The sequence below is a fragment of the Micrasema longulum genome, unplaced genomic scaffold, assembly GCF_059751315.1.
Source record: "Micrasema longulum isolate JH-2025_06_02 unplaced genomic scaffold, ASM5975131v1 h1tg000206l, whole genome shotgun sequence".
NCBI lineage: Eukaryota > Metazoa > Arthropoda > Insecta > Trichoptera > Brachycentridae > Micrasema > Micrasema longulum.
The window spans coordinates 250,766-273,420 of NW_028277411.1; the positions used below are offsets into that span (position 1 = coordinate 250,766).

The 22,655-nt window shown below is 33.6% G+C and overlaps 2 protein-coding genes across 5 annotated transcripts; one reads left to right on the plus strand and one right to left on the minus strand.

Annotated features, from left to right (window-relative positions):
- Nucleotides 1–1,847: 1,847 nt before the first annotated feature.
- On the minus strand, nucleotides 1,848–9,548 carry LOC148283737 (rRNA N(6)-adenosine-methyltransferase ZCCHC4). The gene is made up of 6 exons (XM_088243349.1): nucleotides 9,137–9,548; nucleotides 8,817–9,058; nucleotides 6,090–6,302; nucleotides 4,193–4,406; nucleotides 2,702–3,022; nucleotides 1,848–2,129 (listed from the first exon to the last, which is right to left on the minus strand). Exons 1-6 carry the CDS (start codon nucleotides 9,383–9,385, stop codon nucleotides 1,905–1,907), a joined length of 1,464 nt encoding a protein of 487 aa, XP_088099475.1. The 5' UTR covers nucleotides 9,386–9,548; the 3' UTR covers nucleotides 1,848–1,904.
- Nucleotides 9,549–11,738: 2,190 nt separating this feature from the next.
- On the plus strand, nucleotides 11,739–21,248 carry P32 (complement C1q binding protein P32). Of its 4 annotated transcripts, XM_088243333.1 has the most exons (7): nucleotides 11,739–12,092; nucleotides 15,636–15,671; nucleotides 16,131–16,166; nucleotides 16,862–17,012; nucleotides 17,367–17,569; nucleotides 19,141–19,229; nucleotides 20,941–21,248. In XM_088243333.1, exons 1-7 carry the CDS (start codon nucleotides 11,870–11,872, stop codon nucleotides 21,091–21,093), a joined length of 891 nt encoding a protein of 296 aa, XP_088099459.1. In that variant the 5' UTR covers nucleotides 11,739–11,869; the 3' UTR covers nucleotides 21,094–21,248. The 4 variants fall into 4 exon arrangements, with proteins under 4 accessions (XP_088099459.1, XP_088099461.1, XP_088099460.1 ...); XM_088243335.1 differs by lacking the exon at nucleotides 16,131–16,166; XM_088243334.1 differs by lacking the exon at nucleotides 15,636–15,671.
- Nucleotides 21,249–22,655: the final 1,407 nt, after the last annotated feature.

The following is a 22,655-nucleotide window of genomic DNA, read 5'->3' on the forward strand; positions in this document are numbered from 1 at the left end:
TACTTTTTTTTTCATATTCCCGAGAAAGAATGGTGATTTATTTAAATCAAAGGGAAATCTTTTTTCTTCTTAAATTTAATAAAATAGTAACTTTTTTCTCTTTAAAAGCTTGTATTATAGATTTTTTTTAAAAATTTCTTCTACTGTATTTACACGAAATTCTTTAAATACTAAATTAGATATTTGTTTTTATATACTTTATACTTTTTGGTAATAAAAATCTATTTTTTGTGTAACTTTTGTAAATACACTTATTAAAGGGACCGGTGGGCTAAATTGTTTTTAATCCATGTTAGTCCCAAGAAAAAACTTTCTCATAGGCAGTTTCTGCATTTGAACAAGAAAACTATATATATTCTGTATTTCAAGATCTTATATATCCATATTATATTATGTGAATTAGTGTTATTAATGTAAAAATTTAGTAAAATTATTATTTCACCAAAAACTACACGTAATTACTGTTTTGTATAGTGGTTTTACTTTTTTAGAAATGCATATTTTCTAAAATAATAAGTATATAAATAAATAGGTCTTAAGATTTTGTTTAAGACTTTAATTATTAGGAGTACAACTTTGCTTCCGCTGTTTTTTTTTACCGAAATTCGAGGCCTTATTGTAAAAAACTTGGTTATGCATTTATGATTCAAAGTTTTTTCCATTGCTGGTCACTACTTTCTGGCAGCATTCCCGTGTTGAAAAAACCGGTCATCTTTTGAAGCGATCCATTGATTAAAATAAGTGATTGTCAGAGGGAGCAACGTCTGGAGAATACGGCGGGTAGAGTAGAAATTCCCGTTTCAACGTTTCCAAGTATGTTTTGACCACTTTCGCAACATTGGGTCAAGCAACTGTTCACAAGCAAACAAACACCGTTTAACATCTCTCGTTTTAAACGCGTACGGCAACCAATTTCCTTGCTTCTGAATCATACCCATGGTTTTAAGGCATTTTGAAATTGCTCGTTGAGTCACTCCCAATGATCGTGCAAATTCTTCTTAATTTTGACACAAGTCTTCATTAAGTAATGCCTCCAATTTTGCATCTTCGAAAATCTTTTCTCTTCCACCGCTTCCATCTCTTCCATGGCGGTCTACGATGTGAAAATCACAGGCTTAAAGCGTTGAAACCACTCACAACACGTTCTTTTACTAATAGCGACCTCACCATAAGTATTTGAGAGCATTCAATAAGCATCAGCCGCAGATTTCTTCATATTGAAGCAGAAAATTAAAACGATAAGAGCAAATGATAAGAATTTGGTCCGTAAACTGACATTTTCAACAAAGAATACTTCATGATGCAGACATAAATTCAACAATGTTTTGAGTATGTCCAAATGTTTGCAGACTGGCTGAATTTCCTCCCTGGGGAGTTATTTAGATCTAAATATGTTGCAAAAGAGAGGGAAAACATTTTTGAGAAGGGAGTATGGAATTCTAGGCATTTACAGGGCTTACGACCTGTCATTCACAATCTACAAAATTGTTTTTCGTTGTTAAAACACAGGCAGAATGGTGAATGTTACACAGTGTGTAAAATGGCCACTTAAATCAGCCAATGACAGGTCATAAGCCCTGTAAATGCCTAGACTTCCATATTCCCTTCTCAAAAATGTTTTCCCTCTCTGTTGCAACAAATCTAGATGCAAATTGACTAATGTTTCTATGAGGTTATGTTGACAGATGTTGATTATTGCATAATCTATTTATTCCGACCACTGCTTACCGCTAAAACCATCTACAGAAAAACAGCGGAAGCAAAGTTGTACACCTAATATAAAAAACTATAGAACTCTCATTTGATTTAAAATAGAAATTCTCCTTCGGTTGAATGAAAAACAAATGTGTATCAATATATAATTGTATTTATAAACTGAATAAATAATAATAATTTCCAAATAATTATTTGTTTCTATTTGTGTGTATCCTTATTTTTCTCTCTTTCTTTTTATTTCTTTTTGGTTGTGCAATTTTATTTTTAGAATTTGATTTAGTCTTTATGTCGGCACATAATTTCTTATTTTGGGTGTCACATTCATTTTCGTTTTTTCTCTTCTTTGACTGATTCACTTCAAGTTTTGGACAAAATGCCTTCTTGTGTCCCTTTTCCTTGCAATTGAAACAAATCTGCAATGCATAAATATTTTAGCAACAAAAAAATATCAGATAAATTAACATTACAAAAGAAAAGAAATAACATTTGTCAAAATGTATTAAAATAACGTACACATATGTATATTAGTTAACATCTATATTGCTAGCTGCTATTAACCTCTAAGAGATTTGAGTTTTTTAAAGAAAAAAGTATGTATTTAAAAGAGTTAAGTTAAAAATTAAAGAAATCTACAATTTTAAAGAAGTCTATATTTAAACCAATCATCCATAGAGGCACTGCCATGTCCTTTATCCAATGGAAGGATTTTGACAAGTGACTCTTTACAATGTACGTCCATATTTCTCTATGTGCAAATTATTTTAGTGTACACGGTATGGCCATATTCACTTAAAGGTTAACCATTCAACTGATGATTTTTTTAATCTCAAAAATATATTTGCATTTAAATTGTACATAGCTAGTGCAGAACAAAACAATTTATAATATTGCGGTAGATATAATCATTGCTGAGGGATTATACAAAATTATCCATGGTATTAATTATCCAAGTATTAATACTTTTAATAATAAATATAAAACATACCTGGTCTATCAAAATAATCCCACAATCATGTTCTTTCAAGCAACACCGGCTGCATTGATTGCAATGTTCCCATGATTGTTTGACACACCTTTGGCACAGGTCACAGTGTTTATACGTGCTTCCATTTTTACTCGGGCAACATTTGCAATTTAAACAGTGTTTATTCCAATTTCCGACCCACTTGACACAAGGTTTACAAAAGTGATACCCATCTTCAGATTTCAATTTGAACTTTTTCAGTGGTATATTTGTATAGAAGCGCACAGGTGATCCATGTTTCAAAACTTTGTCTTTGAAATTTGAATGATTTTTATATGTCACCTGTTAAAAAAAAGTCGATCACTTGTATTTCCACCAAATATTATGTAATAAAAAAAATGGTGTGTAATAAATAAATATATCAATTCAATAAAACACCTTCATAGGAAATCAAAGTTTATGTATTTGTTTTATCGACTAAATACTAAGTCTCTATTGAGAAAACGTTTTTCTTTTACCCTCACCTCATTTCTCTTTTTATAAATAAATGCCCACATAAATCATAATTTCAAAATATGTAAATGGTAGATAGTGAAAAATAACTCCATTACAATGTACTACGACTATCACTCCATTTTCACATAGGGGTAGGTGGAGAGGATCGAATGCCACTCGTGTCTATCCTGAAATACTTAGCCTCTTCCACATTTTCATCTTGTTCGATTGTGTCTGCTTTTGGTATAACCAGACATGAGGTTTTGGTTTATCTGATCATCACACACACACATCTTTCTTGACAGTCTTCGTCCTACATTACTATTCATTCTTCTCATATATTTTCAACATGCGGGTCGCGACTCCCTGGGTCAGGGACACAAACAAGAAAAAAGTAAAAAGCAAGGATGAAAAACCATTCTATGCTTATTGACCATGACGTTAGTTTCAGATTACACTAATACAAAGGGCCGTAGGTACTCAGATAGACAATTGCAAGCGCTAACCGAAACCGTCCATTACACGTTTGTTGTTAAACTAAAAACCAAAAGTTTGGAACGGCTTCTCTAGAGTGAGGGCAAACTAGTATAATAAAATTAAGGTCCTAGGAGGAGCAGCGTAGTCAGATCTTGTTAAGCCTCGTTCGGGAGCCTCACAGTCACAAGACAAAAGTGAAGTCCCGGAAGGGGGGAGGGGGTGACATGTAGCGTCAGATCTTTTTATATTTGGTTCTACCCTCCTCCAGAACCTTCATTTTTTGCCTTGCTCTAGACTGCGACCCCCCTCAAACAAAACAAGAGTTGATCCTGGGGGGAGGAGGGGGTCGCCAGATATTTTTCTACTCGTAAGGGGGTCGCGTATTCAAAAAAGTTAAAAAAACACTGTCTTACCAATCTTTCATCATCCATTGTTCCACATGACCAAAACATCTTAGTGATCCTTTCTTAATCTTATCAATTATACCTGTCTCAGATTGTCAAAATTAATTTGTAGCGGTTTCTAATTAAAATGTCATACCTGGTAATCGCTCATCTCTAAATCGGGGATGTGATTTTTAATTTGTGGTTCCATAAAATACGGAGAAACTAAGATAATTGGCAACAATGTCTCGGTATCAACACTAAGATCGTTTACTTTTCTATGGAGATTCGAGATCTCGCTCAGTGTTTGACCGAGTGGTTCAATTCGTCCACCGAATGGTGGATCAATAATAATACACAGGTTGTCTTTCCTGAAACAAGATACAATTCATGATTTAAAATATTAGTATTTGGGGACATTTCAGCAGATGGAAAATTTTATGGGAAGGGAATATGAAAGTCCAGATATTTACAGAACTCATGACCTATTATTGGATGGTTTGAGTAGCCACATTAAACATTCACCATTCTGCCTTCGGTTTGAGCATCCATGTGCGTATTTCTTCAATACTTCCATTCCAGTGTTCAATATAACAGATTTCGTTAAATTTTAATACCATTAGATGTGTTTACTTTTAAAGTAAAATATTATTTTATTATACTCATTTATTTTAGAAAAAAAAAACTAATTGAACACCGTCATCCATTTATTTATTTATATATTGTAGATAATTTTTATAGCGCCATTTTTGTGGAAATCACCTTAAGGGTCATAATCACAATAAACATACCAACATGTCTTGCAGCTACAAAGTGCATAGGCAGTTGGGATTTTAGTTAGAAATCTAGACCCCATTTTAATTTTACAAAAAAATGATAAAAAATTTAAAATAATCATTTACAGACAGAAACTAGATTAAAACATGTTCCGCAGATACAGGGTGCATGGGCAGTTCGAAATCTAGACCCTATTTACAGTTGAAATAGAAGTTAGAAATAAATGTTTAGTAAATTTTATTTACATAATATGGAAGCTAATATTACTAAACGTCTTGCAGCTACAAAGTAGATGGATGTATGGGATCCGCAACACTAGCCACGGGACCACAACCCAATTTTGGCAGCATTAAGCCTACTTTTATCCTTGTTTTTCCAATTCCATACTTCGCTTCTATACAGATGGGTTGGGACCAGGACTTCATTGTGAACTGATAATTTCAATTAATCTAAATCATGTAAATGCCTAAACGTATTCCCCTTCAAAAAAGTCTTCACCTCTGTTGAAATATCTATAAATGTTGATAAACACTTCTTAAGGGATAAAATCCAGTAATTTCTTGTTTTTAATGATTTTGACATTTTCAAAATATTATCAATATTAATATCCTGATAGATATATTTTACAGGCTTAAAAAATTAATTATATCATCCATGTAACCATAATATTATGTCATAAGACACCATATATATATATATATATCTTTTTTTGTGCATTGGTGGTTATTCGCCATCTTGCAAAATGTCATAATCCAGAAAAATCATTTGATTGTTATTTTTACGATTAACTTACATGTCTTAGATTTTAATGAAGCAAAAGGCAATCCCATAAGCCATAAAATTATTTAATGTTTGCCTAAAATTAAATATTATGTTTTATTCTATTAATTATTCACTAACTGTGATTATAGGGCAATCTTACATACAAAAAGAACATTAGAAATATTATTATTTATGCAGTAATGTTGTTTTCTCGCCCTACTGCAAAATTTGAAATTCATGGCTTATTACATAGAACAACGACGCATATGATTTTCTTCAACTCTAGGTGAGAACGGTTTAATATTTTTTTGACACTTTTATGTCACAACTTGATATGTACACAAGTATACTATTTGATACTTGGGTTAGTTATGAATATATATTTTTTTTCAAATCTGGAAAAAAAAGCCTTCAATATCAAATATAAAAGAAGGTCAATGTGGCATTTTTTACAAATCCGTCGTTGTTCTACGATCCCGACGATATTATGGCTGTATAGCTTCTACACAACTTACTTATTACACTGAAGAAAATATTCAAAATGTTTTAGTTCTTCGTTTCCATTGAAAAAGTAGTTATTGAATATGTTATAATGGCAAAATTTGTTTGCATCATAGAAATTTTTATGACGACTGTCCATGTCTAATAAGATGGAAGACATGCCATTCTGAACACCATTCTGCTGTATATACTCGTGCATTCGAGGTGTTCCTAAACAAATTATGTTTCTGAAAATAAATAAACATATACATATATGGTTAGTATACTATTGCTGTACCTTCTACTCTATACTTGCGCAAAATTAGATATAATTTTATGTGCTTCTTATTTTGTATTTTAATCCGTTATTTAGGAACACCACAAAAATGACAGTTTTAAATAGAATATTATGTGTAAATTTGTCTCTTTGAAATTCATCACTTGTTCATAAAAAGACAAAATGTAGTAATTAGATGTAATAAATTGTAAAATAACTAAATATAAATAAATACATTTTACAACACAGATGGAGAACATATTAGATAATACAATAATTTATATCGACGCTGGAAAGGAAAAAGTTACCAATGGATATGTAGTAACTTTACAGAAGAACCAATCAAAGCTTTTTTTATTTATATAATAAAAAAAATCTAATAAATACGTATTATTTTGCCTTGATTCCTACATAATTTAAATAAAATTTTAAAATATGAGATTCTTTATTCATTTAAAAAAAAAGTAAAATTGCTACAAGTCGCTTGGTAACTGTTTCCTTTCCAGTGTCGATATATTAATCTTAATAACTCCCTAGGGGGTTAAATCTAGACCTTGGCTACAAAACTTGGACAAATTCATAATATTGTTGATTAAACCAACTTGTCCAAGAAGTATAAAAATTGAAAAATATTTTCAAAGAATGTCAGAAATAATTCACTCAGATGAATCTCACTTATATCAATAAAGGTTTCAGCTCTTTCAACTTTACAAAAATCAACAGTTGGAAGAATAAAAGAAATATGGATGTTCAAACACAGACAGAATGGTGAATGTTAGTGTAAAGTGGCCGTTTAAACTAGCCAATAACAGGTCATAAGCCTTGTCAATACCTAGACTTCCTGATTCCCTTCTCTAAAGAGTTCTCAATCTCTGTTGTAATATGTTAATCTTAATAATTCCCTAGGGGGTGAAATCCAGTCCTCTGCAAACATTTGGACAAATTCAAAATGTTGATAAATAAATTCTTATAGGTACCTGGTACAAAGATGTTAAGAATAATACCTACTTATGTCTAATAAGCTGTTTTTTACTTTTAAATTAATTATATACATTTCATCTATTCAATTCTGAACTATCCTCAATGCCAAAATGTAAAATGTGCAGGAGAGCGATTTTTTCAACTTCACAAACGGTACGTTCCGGAGTATTGTAAACGCCATGTTATTGTAAAATTGTTGAAAGCGAGGAAATCCTGTGAAGAATTCAAAGTATAATTGTCTTTTAAGAGTATCCTAGGGGTTTAGGATAGATTTCATTTTAAAAGTATTGCATATTTGGCATTAAAGATTATACAGAAATGAAGGGATTTTCTCGGAGAATCATATTCTGTAAAAAAATACCAGATTGAAAAATTGGCATATAGGATAGTTAAGAAGTGAATAGATGGTTTTATAGTAATTCTTAGGTCTGCCAATAAATATCCCAGTCTTGATTTCTTTAATAAGTTGTCTTCTTTCGTACAATCACTGAATCAAATTCAACTATAACCATCTCTCTTTTTTATTTCCATCTATCTAGTCCAATTTTATTCCCTTTTTTTTTGAACCAACACAGTCATAGTTATAAACAATACATACAGAATAACAACAAATAACAAGACCAATTACGGGTTTCATATAGTAACAAAATATAAAAAACAAAACATACAATTCGCTAGGGGTGAAAGGAAGTGGGATTGGACAATAGGGAAGGAAGAGAAGAAGAAATAGTAAGTAAATATAAAACAAAGGAAAAATAAATAAAAATATATATAAATGTACATTTACAACATACATACATATTCAGCAAGCGAATCGCCCTATTAATGGGTGAATTCTGACTTGCATTTGTACGGCTTCTGGGTGTGTAAAACAGTGGGTGAGATCTCTCTCTAGTAACATACAAACTGATCTCTTTCATAGGTGCGAAGGTTTTTACGGTCGCTGTTATCAATATGTTTCTTTTTTAGGTGATACCGTGTGTGTTGGATTTATTCTGACGTTTCGGCTCCCATTGCATTACTCAGTTTACCCTGAAGATAGCTCCTGCAATGGTAGCCGAAACGTCGGAACACATCCAACACACACGGTATCACCCAAAAAAGAAACACATTGATCTCTTTCAGTATATTTCGATTATATATGCTTCCAGAAATCAGCTTATAGAAATGTTTTCCAAGAAAATTTTGAAGATGAGATTTGAGGGTGTTGTAATCCAGCACCCTTGCTAGAAATAATGATGGATACAAGAATGGATAATAATTATTTTCTTTAAGATATAATTATCGCAAAAATTTATTTCGAACCTTCTCTATTTCAAGGATGTGGTTTGATTCAGAAGGGTCCCAAATTGTGGAACAGTATTCTAGTATGCTGCGGACTAATGTATCATACAATAATGTCTATTTTTCCATTAAATGATGTATTCCCTGTCCTTACGTTAAATGCTCACCGGGTGTATATTTAAATAATATTTTATGTTAAAAAAATATTTATAAAACTTACTTCAAATTATTATGAACTAAAATGTTAACGACAGTTTCAATACTTTTATCGGAGAACAAGTACTGCGCTTCCTTCTTATCATTTTCAAGAGGTTTCAGTAAACTTGATGGATTTGAAAGTAACATCGGGTTACTAATGCGCAAGACATCGTGGTGTACATGGGAATTATAATCTTCAGACACCAGAAATAAAAGACTGCATGTGTGGCAATAGGCCTTGTCACTATTAGATGCTGCTTTCACCTAAAAATAATAATAGGTTAGCTCGGACTGCAATATTATCACTCCCAAATGCATGCTTATTATCAAATTTTACCCAACCTTTTCCAGTATTTGTTCTATGTCATATTGAGAAGACACTGGTGATTTTGGTAATGGCACGTAATTTTTCTTTTTCCGTATCCAGTCTTCTTCGCGCATAAAAAACGAACAATCTTTTCGATTTCGACATGCTGAACAGGCATAAAATTTTGCGTTTTGCCGGCAAAACAAGAGTGTGGGCCCATGAGTACAGACCGGATGATCTGAAAGATCTTTTATTACAACTTGAACACTTTGGTTACCCTTCATATTTAGTAAAAAGGCAATTCACAGTATAAGTTGAAAAATATATAGGTTAAACCATGCACTGACGATCGCAACTCATGTCTTCGACACTTCAACGTCATTTGTCATACTGACAATCACTGCCACCAACGGAACGGTATTTTTATGTTTGTATTTTGTATTTCATAAAAATATGCCTCATTTTTTTCTACCATAGAACTGTGACCCAAAGACTAAGGATCACCTAAAGATATGTACCTAATAAAATGTTTGGATCCATTCCATTCAAACTTTTGACATATCTATATTCATAAAACTCTAATAAATTTTAGCCCATCATTTTCTTATCCGCGCCCGTAGTACATAAGGCACCAGCGATTATTTATAATACGTATGAAGGCAAGATGGGCAGTTTTACGTTTCAGGTTCCAGTCCAGGAACTACAAAACATAGCGTAGAATCTCATTTAAAATCAATATTTCACATCTAACTTGCCAGGAATCGAACCTGGGAACTCAAGTATGGTAGGCGAATGCGTCAACCACTACACTACATAGGAGGCGGATCAATTCCATATTTTATTAATCATTGATTCCTTTTCTCATCTTCAAATATACATTATCAAGTCTTGGTTTATTATAATTTAGTTTTATAAAAAATACGGATAGTTAATAATAATTTTAAATTTTAGTAATAATAAGTAAAAGTGTTGAAAAGAGACAATGAATTTGAAGTAATAAGTGAAAAAGAAAAGGAGACAAAGCTTTGCTCGGGCGATATTATAAAACAACCTCAGACAGTCGAAAAAGTTAATCGGAACAAAGCAGCCGTAACAAAGTCGTAATGCAGCCGAAAGCACTGTCGGGAAAGTGAGCGGGTCTACGCGATCGTACTTTGGTCGCGAAGACGATGCAGCGACAGTCGGAGAAGGTTGTCAGTCGTCAGTCGGGAGTCAAAGTTGAGGAATTGAAGTGAATGTAAGTTGTGTCGAAAGGATCCTCGGTCTTTGCTGGAGAGCACGTACAAGGTAGCTAGCCGTGCCACGTAGCAAACCTCGTGGATTCCGACTGCTCCACGAAGGTCATCGGAGGCTGCTTTCCAGCCGCGAAGGTCCCTCCACATCTAGGACATCCTCCTCCAAGGAACGCCAGTTTTCTGCACAGCCAGCGCGTGTGCTCCAACCACGGCCACCCAGTCTTCCAGCTTGCTGTCGTCTACCAACGGGATCGAATCCTAAGAGCCGCTATGACTCTATTCATGGCAGATCTCTGCCCAGGACATCGCCCAGCTTGTGCTCATCCCACAGTATCCGGACCGTCATTCGTCAACTCTCCGCATAGTGAAACCACCGCGGTAAAATTATGTTAGAATTAAGATAAAAGTGAAGTGACAATAACGGACTCCTTTAGTGAAAGGGCATAAAAACTTAGCGGCCCTTCCTGGGGCCTTTCGATATATTTACAGCATAGGAACTTCAGCTTATGTATGCGAGGTACTACCTCTCTAATAAAGACAAGTATTTGTCGCTTTCGGGGGTGTTCATCGCCATACTAGAGCACGGTATAGAATAGTTATTAAAATATATCTAATAAAATATTGTCGACTATCTACCATATTTACTGCGTCATACAAGTTATTTCTGTGTATATATTTTTGAATGTCAACCGCCACGTGGTCGGCAATGAACTGCGGCCGGGTAGCGAGAGGGGGGCGTCCTTATACGTGGCGCAAAAGAGACCGATAGAGTGGGCGAATGCACTCGCTATCTCTCTCGCCACGTGATTAGCCAACCTAGCGCCGCCGCACGGCAAAATATGTTGTATATATAACACCACTAAGGACTTTTACTCTTCACTTTGTCTCCCTGCTTCTCGACTTCGCTTCAATCGGACCTCTTCGCCACCTGGCATATTCGACTGCCACTACCCTTTGGACTTGCAACACGGATAATCTCTGTTTTGGATTTTGGACCCCGGATAAATTTGACCCTTGGCTACTTTTCCGGTACACACACGCCGTTCCCGCCGACGGATCGATACCGGCTTTACAAACCGGTTGCCTGCTTCAGGATTGCGGTTGCCAGTGCTACCTACTAGTGAGGATCTACGCCCGGCCATTCTGCGGTGACACCTGCACCTATAGTATACAGTTCTTGTGATTGGCGCGATCGCTACGGGAGAGAGAGTGACTTGCCGCGTCTGTTACCGGGCCATTGGGAGCGGATCACAGATTAATAGTACGAGCGGATAAAGAAATTATGATGATTATAATTTTTCAGAAATTCAGAAAGACAGAAAAAATTATGAGCAGCGAGCAAATTTGTATTATCTATGCCATGAGAAAACTATCAAACTAAAGAATGTTCTTCGTCTTCGTTGTCTATGGCAAATCCAGCTTCGGCAAGGCAGGTTTAGGGAATTCAAGGTTGATCGATTTGAGTTTTTTTCAAATAATCGGGTATAATAGTTGCTTCGTTTATTTGTTTTCAAAGAACAACATATTCAGAAAATGAACGGAATTGTACGAACGGCTTTACGCCTGCCTTCACTCAAGAATCTCGTAAATCCGATGGTAAACCGCTCTCTTTTTCCGGTAAAACGTGACTTTAACCGGAGTTTTTGGCACATGTGTAGTGGCTCAAAGAGCGAGAGTCTTGCATCAGTATCAATCCTTCATAAAAACACAACAGCATGTTCTTGTGGCTGTGGTATCAAGCGTATTCATACTAAAGGTAAGCAATATGCGTGATTTGAATTTATTTTTAATTTTCAATTATGTGAGGTTATGTAACTTGAAACGCCTTTTCTTGTGTTTCATTCCTTTTAAGCATTCTAATGTTGCGGAAAAATAATTTGTATTCAAATATGTGCCGCTTCCCATTGTTTGGGACTAATTTTCGGTTCTATTAGCGTAATTTTCGTGATTAAACTACTGCATTTATCATTTCGCCGAGTCTTTTTCTTATTGTTATTTTGCACCCCAACAGGCCAGGAGGTCTAATTACGGTGGTGAATTACAGCACATAACACCCAGGCTCACCGGGTATCGAACCTGGAACCTTCCGTGCGTGAGTCAAGCGTCTTAACAGCTACGCAATGGAGTCCGCTTAGTATTGCCGTTTAACTTCTTAAAATAAAAAATAATGCCTATTTTTGTATTTATGAATTCTTAAAGCATGTTTTTTTTTTAATCATAAAAAATATTTTCAATGACATATTTACATACAACCATGTAGAACACTATTAATCTACAAGTCTAAGCATTTACAATTTAATTTAAACACATTTTTCTATTATTTTCTCCTTATATTTACATCTGACTCCCACACTACAAGTTTTCAAAAGAACAAGGTGCAACAACTTTTTTTCAAACATTAATTCAATAATGTGTTACAGTAATATTATGTACTCATTTTTGGCCCTTCTTACACCCCTTGCGTGTACTTACTACTCAGTAGGCAGATATGCGGAAGGTTCTGGATATCGGAAAATGATGTTGTACATCTGTCTGAGATATTGAAAATTTGTTTTACTGAAAAACAATAAACAGTAACTGTTCAACTGAATTTGTGTCCTTAAAATGGTACCAAGGAGTAACAATCCTTGCCACTGTTTTTAAAGTAATAAAAATATAAAAAAATGTACTTTTTTAAATTCATACATTTTATGATATTACACACATTTTTTGTACACTTTGCCCAGCTAACAAGGGTACATACCCGTTCCAAGGTAGGCAATTACATTTTAATACATAAAAACAATTAAAAAGTTTAAAGAAAGAACAGACAAATAAAATATAAACTTACTAGTAAACACATATCAGTATGAAACGTATTCACTTTTAAAACAGAAGTCCGGTGTATCTAATTTGATGTCAAAAATAGCACTTGAATTATTTTATCTAAATGGTTCAATATTCTTCTTCTCCTTAGAGAGATTAGTCCCATTTCGGGGAATCCCATTATGGGATTACGGGCGTCCCATTATGGGATTAGTCCCATTTCATTCGGGATCAGCTAAGAAAGGCGAGTTAATAACTAAACATTACCAAGATTTTTCTTGCCTAATTCATTCGCCTACTTAATATGTTTCTGAAATTATATTTTAAATGAGTTTATAATAAATAAAACAATCATCTTAATTCTCTATCTGCAGTTTTGAATTGGACGTAGTTATGCAGAAAGCGTTCAACCCTCAAAATGCTAAAAATGAGTAATGCCGGTTTCGATAGCATACTACGATTTCTAACCCACATCACGGCTATTTATGTTATATTAACTTTTAAAATGTCCCTAGTGGTTTGACTGTTTTCTGCGGCTCTTTTTTTATTTTTATTTTTTAATTTCTTTAATTGGCAAAAAAGTATAGCACTTGGAGCTTGGAAATTTTCAGCACCTAAAAATATCGTAGTATGCTATCGAAACCGGCATTAAACTCATTTTTATCATTTTGAGGGTCGGACGCTTTCTGCGTAACTACGTCCAATTAGTAAGCCACCTTCAGCGTATTTAATTAATTTGTTACATAAAGGTAAGGTTATCAACCTTACGCCTCGCATACTGCCAGTTCAGGCATTATGAAATATTTTAGTGCCAAAACTTTTTTGATCAATATTTTTTTCTTAACCTTCTCGGGAATCGAACCTTACACCTAACGCACGGCAAACATGCTAACTACTACCAGGAGGTAGACAATAACAAATTACATTTTTGAAAATATACAGGTGCCCTTAATTTTTTGTATCACTTATATAAAGTTGTTTAAATATAATAAACGTTAAGAACACTTATTATAAAGTTTTTATTTTATAATAATCCGTTTCCCCATAGGGGTGGCAAAGAGGATATAACGCCACAACACGCGTACAGACCTCGCTTCCTCTACGTGTCTTTCTCGGTCTTCCTCGATTTCTGTATCAGTTAACATTCGCATCGTAAATCAATCATCTTAATTTATGTGTTCGTTATTTTATATGTGTATATTATTATGTAAGCAGACATTGTAGTGTTGGAATTGTAGAAGGGGAAATTATTGAAGAAGAATGAGTGTGTATGTTTGTAATGGTATTATGAGTAGAGACTGGATTATATACAATTTACAAAATAGTCTTAAATTAGTCAGCAGCTATTGCATATACATTTGTATGTTTTGGCTCTTTTTACAGATTTTAGCATATCTTACTGAAAACCCGCATATTTGCGATATTTTTACAGATCGTAATAGTTGTAGCCAACCTAAACAATGAAATGTACGGCTCGTATGAGCCTGAATTGAAATTGCCAGAAATACTCCTCCCGCATAAATGTAGAGAAAAGTTTGAAAACATTTTACAAAACAACCCTGGCTTTGAACCTTTATGTCAAATTAATAGTTTTATCAATGGCACGGGTGAAATTTTACCTGAGACAATATGTGATAATAAAGCACTTTAGTGCAAGCACTGCCTGGTAGCCCTTGGTGGGCGTGGAAGGTTCATTCTCAATTTATAAATAATATTTTGACTTATAGAAGGCACAACCACACGACAGAATTTTTTTTTAAATACGTTGTTGTTAACATTAATGAAAATGTTTTTTTTTTTTTAATATTCCATGTTACACATTTTGACACTTTATTTTATATTTCAGCCTTTTTATATTGCATATAATCCGGTCTCTAATTATGAGTGTGAATGTGACGATGTATAGTGAATAAATGAGAGGACTTATTAAATTGTCCGTCTTTCCGAGAAAACTACTTTATCAGTCTAAAAGTACGACATAAATGTAAATACAGTAGTCTCGATTATCCGACCTAAACCGGCCGCGGCAAGGTCGGATAAGCGAAAAGGTCGGATAACACGGAAGATGATAAAAACGACATTGAAAATGTGTTACATTATTTTATTTGCACATTGAAAACTTTTCAAATATGTACATGTAACATAACTGAATGTAACGAACTAAAACATTAAAATGCAGGCAGCTCCAGCTGCTCTGCATACTTAAGTGCTATTTCTAGAGCTTTGTGTCCTTCGCTGTGTGAAACTTTCTGTTTTCCTCCAACGCCATAGCACTGAGGACTGTGGACTTTTGCCTGGTGCGCGAATATAATGCGAACAGTCGGGTTAAGGAAAGGGGCATTGCCCCGGTAGGTCGGATAACTCGGAAGGTCGGATAATTGAGACTCTACTGTAATGTGATTATTGAGTTGTGCAACATTTTAGTTAATTTATCTTTTTTTTTTCTCATTTCAATTAAATAATACATAAATGAAATCCTTGTTTTTCTACTCAGATACTGAAATCCCTGCACCAAATGTCCAACATCCTGGTAAGATGACTTTCTTATCCTTCTTTACCTCTCCCAAACCTTTCCTATTATATTCTACTGTTATTATTTACAACACCATCTAAACATAACCCCTCAGTAGAAAAATTCAGCAAATTTTTCTTAAATCAACTTTTTTCTCATTTGAGCAAAAATGGCAACCATTTGGTTTTTATTTATGGTTTGCCCCGAATCATTTATTACTTTGGTCAGTCAAATAAAAGCATTGGGAACCTGTCCTCCTGCTTTGTTACTGATTAAATTGGGTTTGGTGGAACTTTAAAAAAAATAAAAATATTCTGTGTAAACTTAGTAATATAACAAATAATAAAATTATAAAAAGATTATGCGTATTCCCTCAATCTTGACTAAAACATTTATGTATGTTAAAAATAGAGAAAAAGTTGTGTTGAGTAATTGAGTTCAATATGTAATTAACCATGTACACTTTTTTATACTTAGATACTGATACCCGACCACCAAAAACCCAACTCCCCGGTAAGATAAATTCCTTATCCTTATACGTCTCAAACCATTCCTGTAAATAATAAAAGTATGCAACTGAATCACAGTAACAGCATACGAAGTTTCCTCTATTTGTAATGTAGTTTTACTCCGTGTAAGGTGTTTTTAAAATTTAATTCATAATAATTTTCACCATTAATGAAATTATAACCTAGGTTTATTTACTTATTGCAGTAGGAACGATTCAATAAAAATTGTCGTACAGAGACAGAACTAACACCTTTCTATTGACATGTTTTTTTAATATCACGTTTCTTCTGGAGACGTGCACTCCATAGAGGCATTCGTGCAGTTTCTACTGCCTAGCCTATACTTGATTATCACAAAAATATCAAGTCTTCCAGAGCCGTCAATGAAATTAATATCAATATATAATATACCAATAGACTTGTAATTTGCATATGTTGTTTCCGAAAGACTCGTAATATTTTTATGATAATCAAATAAGGTTGGCAGTAGGCACTGCTTAAGTGCCCAGTGTTCACAAACCTGTGATACTTAAGTTTTGTGTATTATACAAATAAATATTTTTTACATCCAGTAAAAAAATATGTATTCATGTACTTTTGGCAAAATAATGCTGGGAATCTGGATATGGACAATAATAATAAAGGGTTGTATACGCTTCATAATTTGTTTTCCCCTTTTAAAATTAATGATATTTTCAGGTGAAAGAGAATTGGTCGAGTTTTTAACTGAAGAAATCTTGGCAGAGAAAAAAACACAGAAAGTCAAAACCATTCCAAGCACTTTTGAAGGATTCCAAGTTAGTCTCAGCGGAGCAGAAGTCACCCTTACCAGAAAATCAAATGATGAAACGTATGTACCACTATTTTGATCACATCATAAAATTCACATAATTTCGTTTTCCACACTCAGTGATGGGGCACTGCACTGGAACAACGTGTCTCTATCATCTGTAACGTGAATGTAAGGAGATCAGTCTTACGCTTCAGGTATTAGTGCAGGAACAATGAAATATCGCAGTGTAGAACCACCTTTGAAACCAATATTTCACATTAATGTCCACCCTCCCAGGAATCAAACCCAGGATCTCAAACATGGTAGGCAAATGCGCCAACCGTTACACAATGAGATGGACATCTCAGCAGAAGTATTATGGAAATTCCATTTTACCAACACAATCAATCAATAATAATAATTTTTTTGCAGAGTAAACATATCATTCAACGTCAACCACACCGTGGACTCGGAGCCATCTGAAATGGAAGAAGGCACGAGCGAAAAACAAGAAATGTCAGAGATGCGATCAAAACCACAGTTTGAAGTTGATTTCGTCCGTGGAAAGTCTACACTCAGTTTTACTTGTAGCTTTATTCAAGATAATGAGCCCACACAGGAAGGTGATGGCTACAGTAAGTAGAAAATATCCCTGTTTTTGTAAAACATAAGTATTGTAACAAAAGCTACACAGCGTAAGCTAAAAAATATTGATATGGCACTAGGACAAAGCGTAATTTGGTAATTACTAAGTACATAGTTTTATTTATTCAAATGGAAAAAAATACACCTGCTTTTGTATTTGTTAAAATCACACTAATTATAACAATTATTATTTATGTTTTGTTTTTTCATATCGATGGAGATTTGAAAGTATGTACTATCTAAAAATTTAGATTTTACTAGTGTAAATTTTAAGTATTTTATAATTTAAACATTGTTGCCCAAATTATTACTTTCCAATATGTAATACATATTGGGTATTGAATAATTTTTTTAACTGTGAAAACACTTTGTGCAATGGGGTAGTGATTAATGACTGATTTATTGCAGTTAAGAAAAACATTTTAAAAATAAGATAGAACCATTTATATATTAATACATATAGACATGCCCTCTTATGACGCTTAACTTATGCCCAAGCGCTCAGTCATGCTCAACACGTATTTAATCGTTCTTTGACCGCCAGCCAGGTGTGTCATGAAAGTGTGTAAAAACTTTTCGTATAAACATTGTAAAAAGGATTGTGTAACTTTTCATTGATAAATATTATTTTTTGTAAAAGTCAAACTACATCTTGCGGCGCATTTGTGAAGTTTTTCTTACATACCAGGGGTGCACTGATACGAATACGTTTTTTAAATATTATAAATGTGATGATGTAAAAATTTATATTTACATATAAGTTAAAAATACTGAATACCAGTCTGAAGATGCCCATTAGAGGGTGAAAGCGATAATTGGTCGACCAAGTATTTTTAATTAGTACAAAGGAACAAAGTTTTAATTACCATCATTACAAAGGAATTCCATCAAGAATTGTCAATAAATAATTTCAATCAAATAATAAATGTGAGTTAATATTATTTTTGCATTCACCAAAATCCAATGAAAAGAAATAAATTAGTCAAAATTATAAGGAATCAAAAGAAATAATCTGAAAGTAATCCAGCAAAACTAATTTTGATTGTTAACTTTAAAATACAAACTTTTTTAAATACCAAAAATGAGTATCTAATTTTTTATCGCAAATTCATGCTTGTTGAATGCAGCCCTGGTAAAATTAACAAACTCAGTAACTTTAGGTACGTTTTCGTGTCACTACTTTATAAATATTTAAGTCTATAGGGCGCGTCTATGTCTTTATTTATTTTTATTTTATTCAGAAAACATACAGTCATACATAATAAGTATTAAAAACAACAATTTTTAACATAAAAAGACCAATTAAGTATTAATAGTAAATGGGTAGAACATACTGACAGATCACCGACAATATTTTTTCTACAGGTAATAAATATTTTAAATCTGTCCCTAATCTTAAGTCTTCAAAATATTTGATGGCCTATCTAAATTTATCTATTGTCTTACCAGTAATTACTTTGATAAACCAGTCTGAGTGTTTATCTTTATCTTTTTTTACCATCCTCTGGATATGTTTATGTATCGGATATGGATAGAAACAATAAGCTTTTCGACGTTTCAGATGATGTATTCGGTATCGATGAAATCACCATGTACGAAGGTGAATGGAGTGATAAGACCTATGCAGTTGCTGGCGATGTTCTTGATGGGGTAAACATTCACATTTACCTATTTTATTCAGACTTTCCTAGACCAAACTGACAACACTATGTAAAACCACACCATAGCAAAAAGCCACGACTCGTCACATTCCATGTTGTGTCGTATATTATGCGTGGTGTTTCCGGAAAGTAATGTCAGTGATTTTTTTTATGCGACTGTACGTTGGAGCGTGTGTACACCGGTTGGGAATGGTAGTGGGGGAAGTCAGTAGTCTCTCAGTCTTCTCCGGAGAGTGAGGACAGGCGTTTATGCGGAAGTTGTTTTGGGACCTTGTACAAAAGTCAAAATGCAGCGCTCGGTAGAGCAAAGGAGTTTATCAAGTTTTGCGTCAAACTTGGCAAGACTGCCGCGGAAACTGTTCAAATGATCAAGAGAGCCTTTAAAAATGTTCTGTCGAATCAGCAAAAGGTCAGCGTCCCCTCTCCCCAAGAAGACCAGGATGAGTAGATCCAAAATCAAGAGGATGCTTATTGCGTTTATTCCCAGATATTTAATGTAGTCAACTGGTTTTAAAATTTGGCACGAACAATTAATATCAAAGGACTGGTCCATCACGAGTTTGTACCACCTGGGGTGCTATTTTGAACCGCCCTCGCGGCACGAGAAAACAGTTTTTCTCGTGTATTTTGTATGTAAGTACACGAGATAATTTGGCCGCGAGAGCGTTTGGAATACCACCCCTATTACAACTGTGAAAAACAAATTTTACGTCGAAGTGCTAAAAAGACTGAAACACAGGATCCAACGCTTCCAGCCGGACATTGTCAATGACTGGAAGTTGCATCACGATGATACGCCAGGCCCACAGCGCCTTCCTCGTCACCAACTACCTGGCCAAAGCAGGAGTTCCGGTAATTCCCCAGCCTCGCTACAGTCCGGTCCTGGCTCCCCCCGACTTCTTTTTGTTTCCACGCCTGAAAGGACCCATGAAAAGAGAGTATTTCAACTATCATGGGGATCCAAGCTGCACCGTGGCCTTAAGGAGCATTCCAGACGAGGCCTACCGTGGCGCATTTGATGCCTGGAAAAATCGCTGGAGCCGATGCATCAATGCAGGAGGAGCCTATTTTTAAGAATTTTGATGTGTTGTAACCAAAAGTTTAATAACTTTAAGAAAAGTTTTATAACTTAAAGAAGTTATTAAAATTTATTTAAAGGTAATCCGACTCACTGACATTACTTTCCAGACACCCGTGTATTGTCTTTTTTAGTACAAAAAACTTCTATGAAAAACCTACTTGAAAAAGTGAAGATTGCTTATGTACCAACAGCTCAATTTGTTGCACATCCTTAGACTTGTCTCATATAATAAATAAATAAATAATTGAATCCACGCCTACATACTTTGAAATTTAAAAAAAGTATGTTTAAATTATATATGCATACTTACCATATTTTTAATGAAAAAGAGAAATTTTTGCATTCTTATTATTTATCAGTTATAGATAATTGCACTAGAAAACAGGAATCCAGTTGTGCTAGAGTGGGTTTCGAACCTTGGGCAGTGTTTATACGCTACACTAACACGGGACTATTTTTTATAGTTGATAAATTAAGACCATTTTGTTGTTTACTACAGAGATAAAAAAATAAATAATGAATCTGTAAAATGAGCATTATTTTTAACCCTCTTTACATATTATATATACATATTCTACTTGTATTAAAATAGTTTCTAAGTGTGTTTTTCTTTTTCTAGTATCTCTACGACCTTTTGATGAATTTGCTTGAGGAGAAAGGCATCAGTAATGAGTTTGCAGAGAAGTTAGCAGATTTCAGTACAGTTTACGAGCAGTCAGCGTATATTGGTCTTCTAGAGAGTTTATCTAAATTCACAACTGGGGCAAAGTAAACAATCTCACACTATCTGTAAAGATTTAACATTCTCGTAGGTATGGTGTAATATTAAATTAGTTCATTATTTTCATGTTAAAAGTTGTTTTTATTTAGAATATCTATGTAAATGTACTGTCGCACATACAAATAAATATTATTTCCGCAGTACAATCAAATGTGTTTTTTTTTAAATATTTTTTGTGTAACCCCAAAAAGTTGGTTATCATTTCAAGATATATGCGCACATGAAGGTTGCACATATTAAGTAATTTTTAAAAACTTAACATATGGTGGCAACCTTGATAACTCTTAAAATAAAATTGAAAAACCAGAATGATTTATAATGATGGAAGAGAATGTGGGGTGACATAGATAATTATTTAAATTTGTGATGCCGATTTGGTTGAAGTGACAATGTTCATATGGAGAATGAACATTATTAAAAAACAATATAATAAATTGTTGACCTTATGAATGAAGAAATTAATTAATTTTTTGCCCGAAGTATGGTGTAACTAAAGTTTTACTTATTGATTTCTACTGTATAATATGCACTGGACTACCGTGCAAGAGGTCCTAGGTACGATTCCCGACATGGTTTATTTGAAATATTTATTTTAAAATGCATTTTTACACTAGAATATTTCATAATCCCTGGACTGATACCTGAAGCGTAAAGACTGATCATCTTACCTTCAAAAATCAAAATGACGCAATTTTTTTTTCTTCAAATATTTTTAACAACGCACGTTACACTATAATAGGGGTCAAACCTTTGATTATATGCTAGTTTCGAAATATCTAAAAAGTTAAAACAATAACATGAAATATTATAAACCTAAAGTAAAGACCATAGTTAATATTTTGAACTCAGGGAAAGTAAAAGGTTTCTTAAAATTACAATTTATTTCACACACGAAGAATGTAGTGGGTTCACAATAAAATACAAAATAGATATGCTAACAAGTGGTAAACTAAAATGCTGGTGGAGGCAGAGTAGGGCGAGTGATGTGCCCTTATATTGGTGCATCGGGATAGATGGATAATAATTTACTGTCGTCCTTGCTGCTCACCAGGTGTGGAGATGCATGCGGAAAGTTCTATATACTAACATAAGTGATAAAAAGATTGTTGTATATCTATATATAGTAATCTATTGATGGGTGAATTGATTGTGTTTTAAAACTATTTTTTTAATTAATTTTCACGCCAATAAGGCTTTTACATGCATATTTATTTACGGTTCCATGAACCTTTTACATAATTTCAATAAAACCAGTGAAAAAAATAGCGTAATATTAAAAAAATAGCGTAATATTAAAAAAAGAACAAAAACATCGAGAAAAGTATACAATGGTAAACAGTATTTATATGTATAAAAAAATAAATATTGCAATCTGTAACAAATATAAATATTTACCTTTATAAAAGAAAGGTAAATAAAAGAAAATAGCAGTTTTAAGAAAGAGGAAGAGAAGAGAAAAAATAGAAAGTGCTTTAAAAGGAAAGTTAAAAAGTTTACTTCATGGTTTATATAAATATTAATAGCAAACGATAATAAATGTAAAAAATAATTAT

Excerpts from the sequence above, each read along its gene's own strand:
- LOC148283737 (XM_088243349.1), bottom strand. The coding sequence starts at position 9,385 with ATGAAGGGTAACCAAAGTGTTCAAGTTGTAATAAAAGATCTTTCAGAT. Across the intron at positions 6,303-8,816 it reads TTAGTTCATAATAATTTGAA|AAACATAATTTGTTTAGGAA; the intron begins GTAAGTTTTATA and ends ATTTATTTTCAG. Across the intron at positions 2,130-2,701 it reads GGATTATTTTGATAGACCAG|ATTTGTTTCAATTGCAAGGA; the intron begins GTATGTTTTATA and ends TATGCATTGCAG.
- P32 (XM_088243333.1), top strand. The coding sequence starts at position 11,870 with ATGAACGGAATTGTACGAACGGCTTTACGCCTGCCTTCACTCAAGAAT. Across the intron at positions 12,093-15,635 it reads CAAGCGTATTCATACTAAAG|ATACTGAAATCCCTGCACCA; the intron begins GTAAGCAATATG and ends TTTTCTACTCAG. Across the intron at positions 15,672-16,130 it reads ACCAAATGTCCAACATCCTG|ATACTGATACCCGACCACCA; the intron begins GTAAGATGACTT and ends TTTTATACTTAG.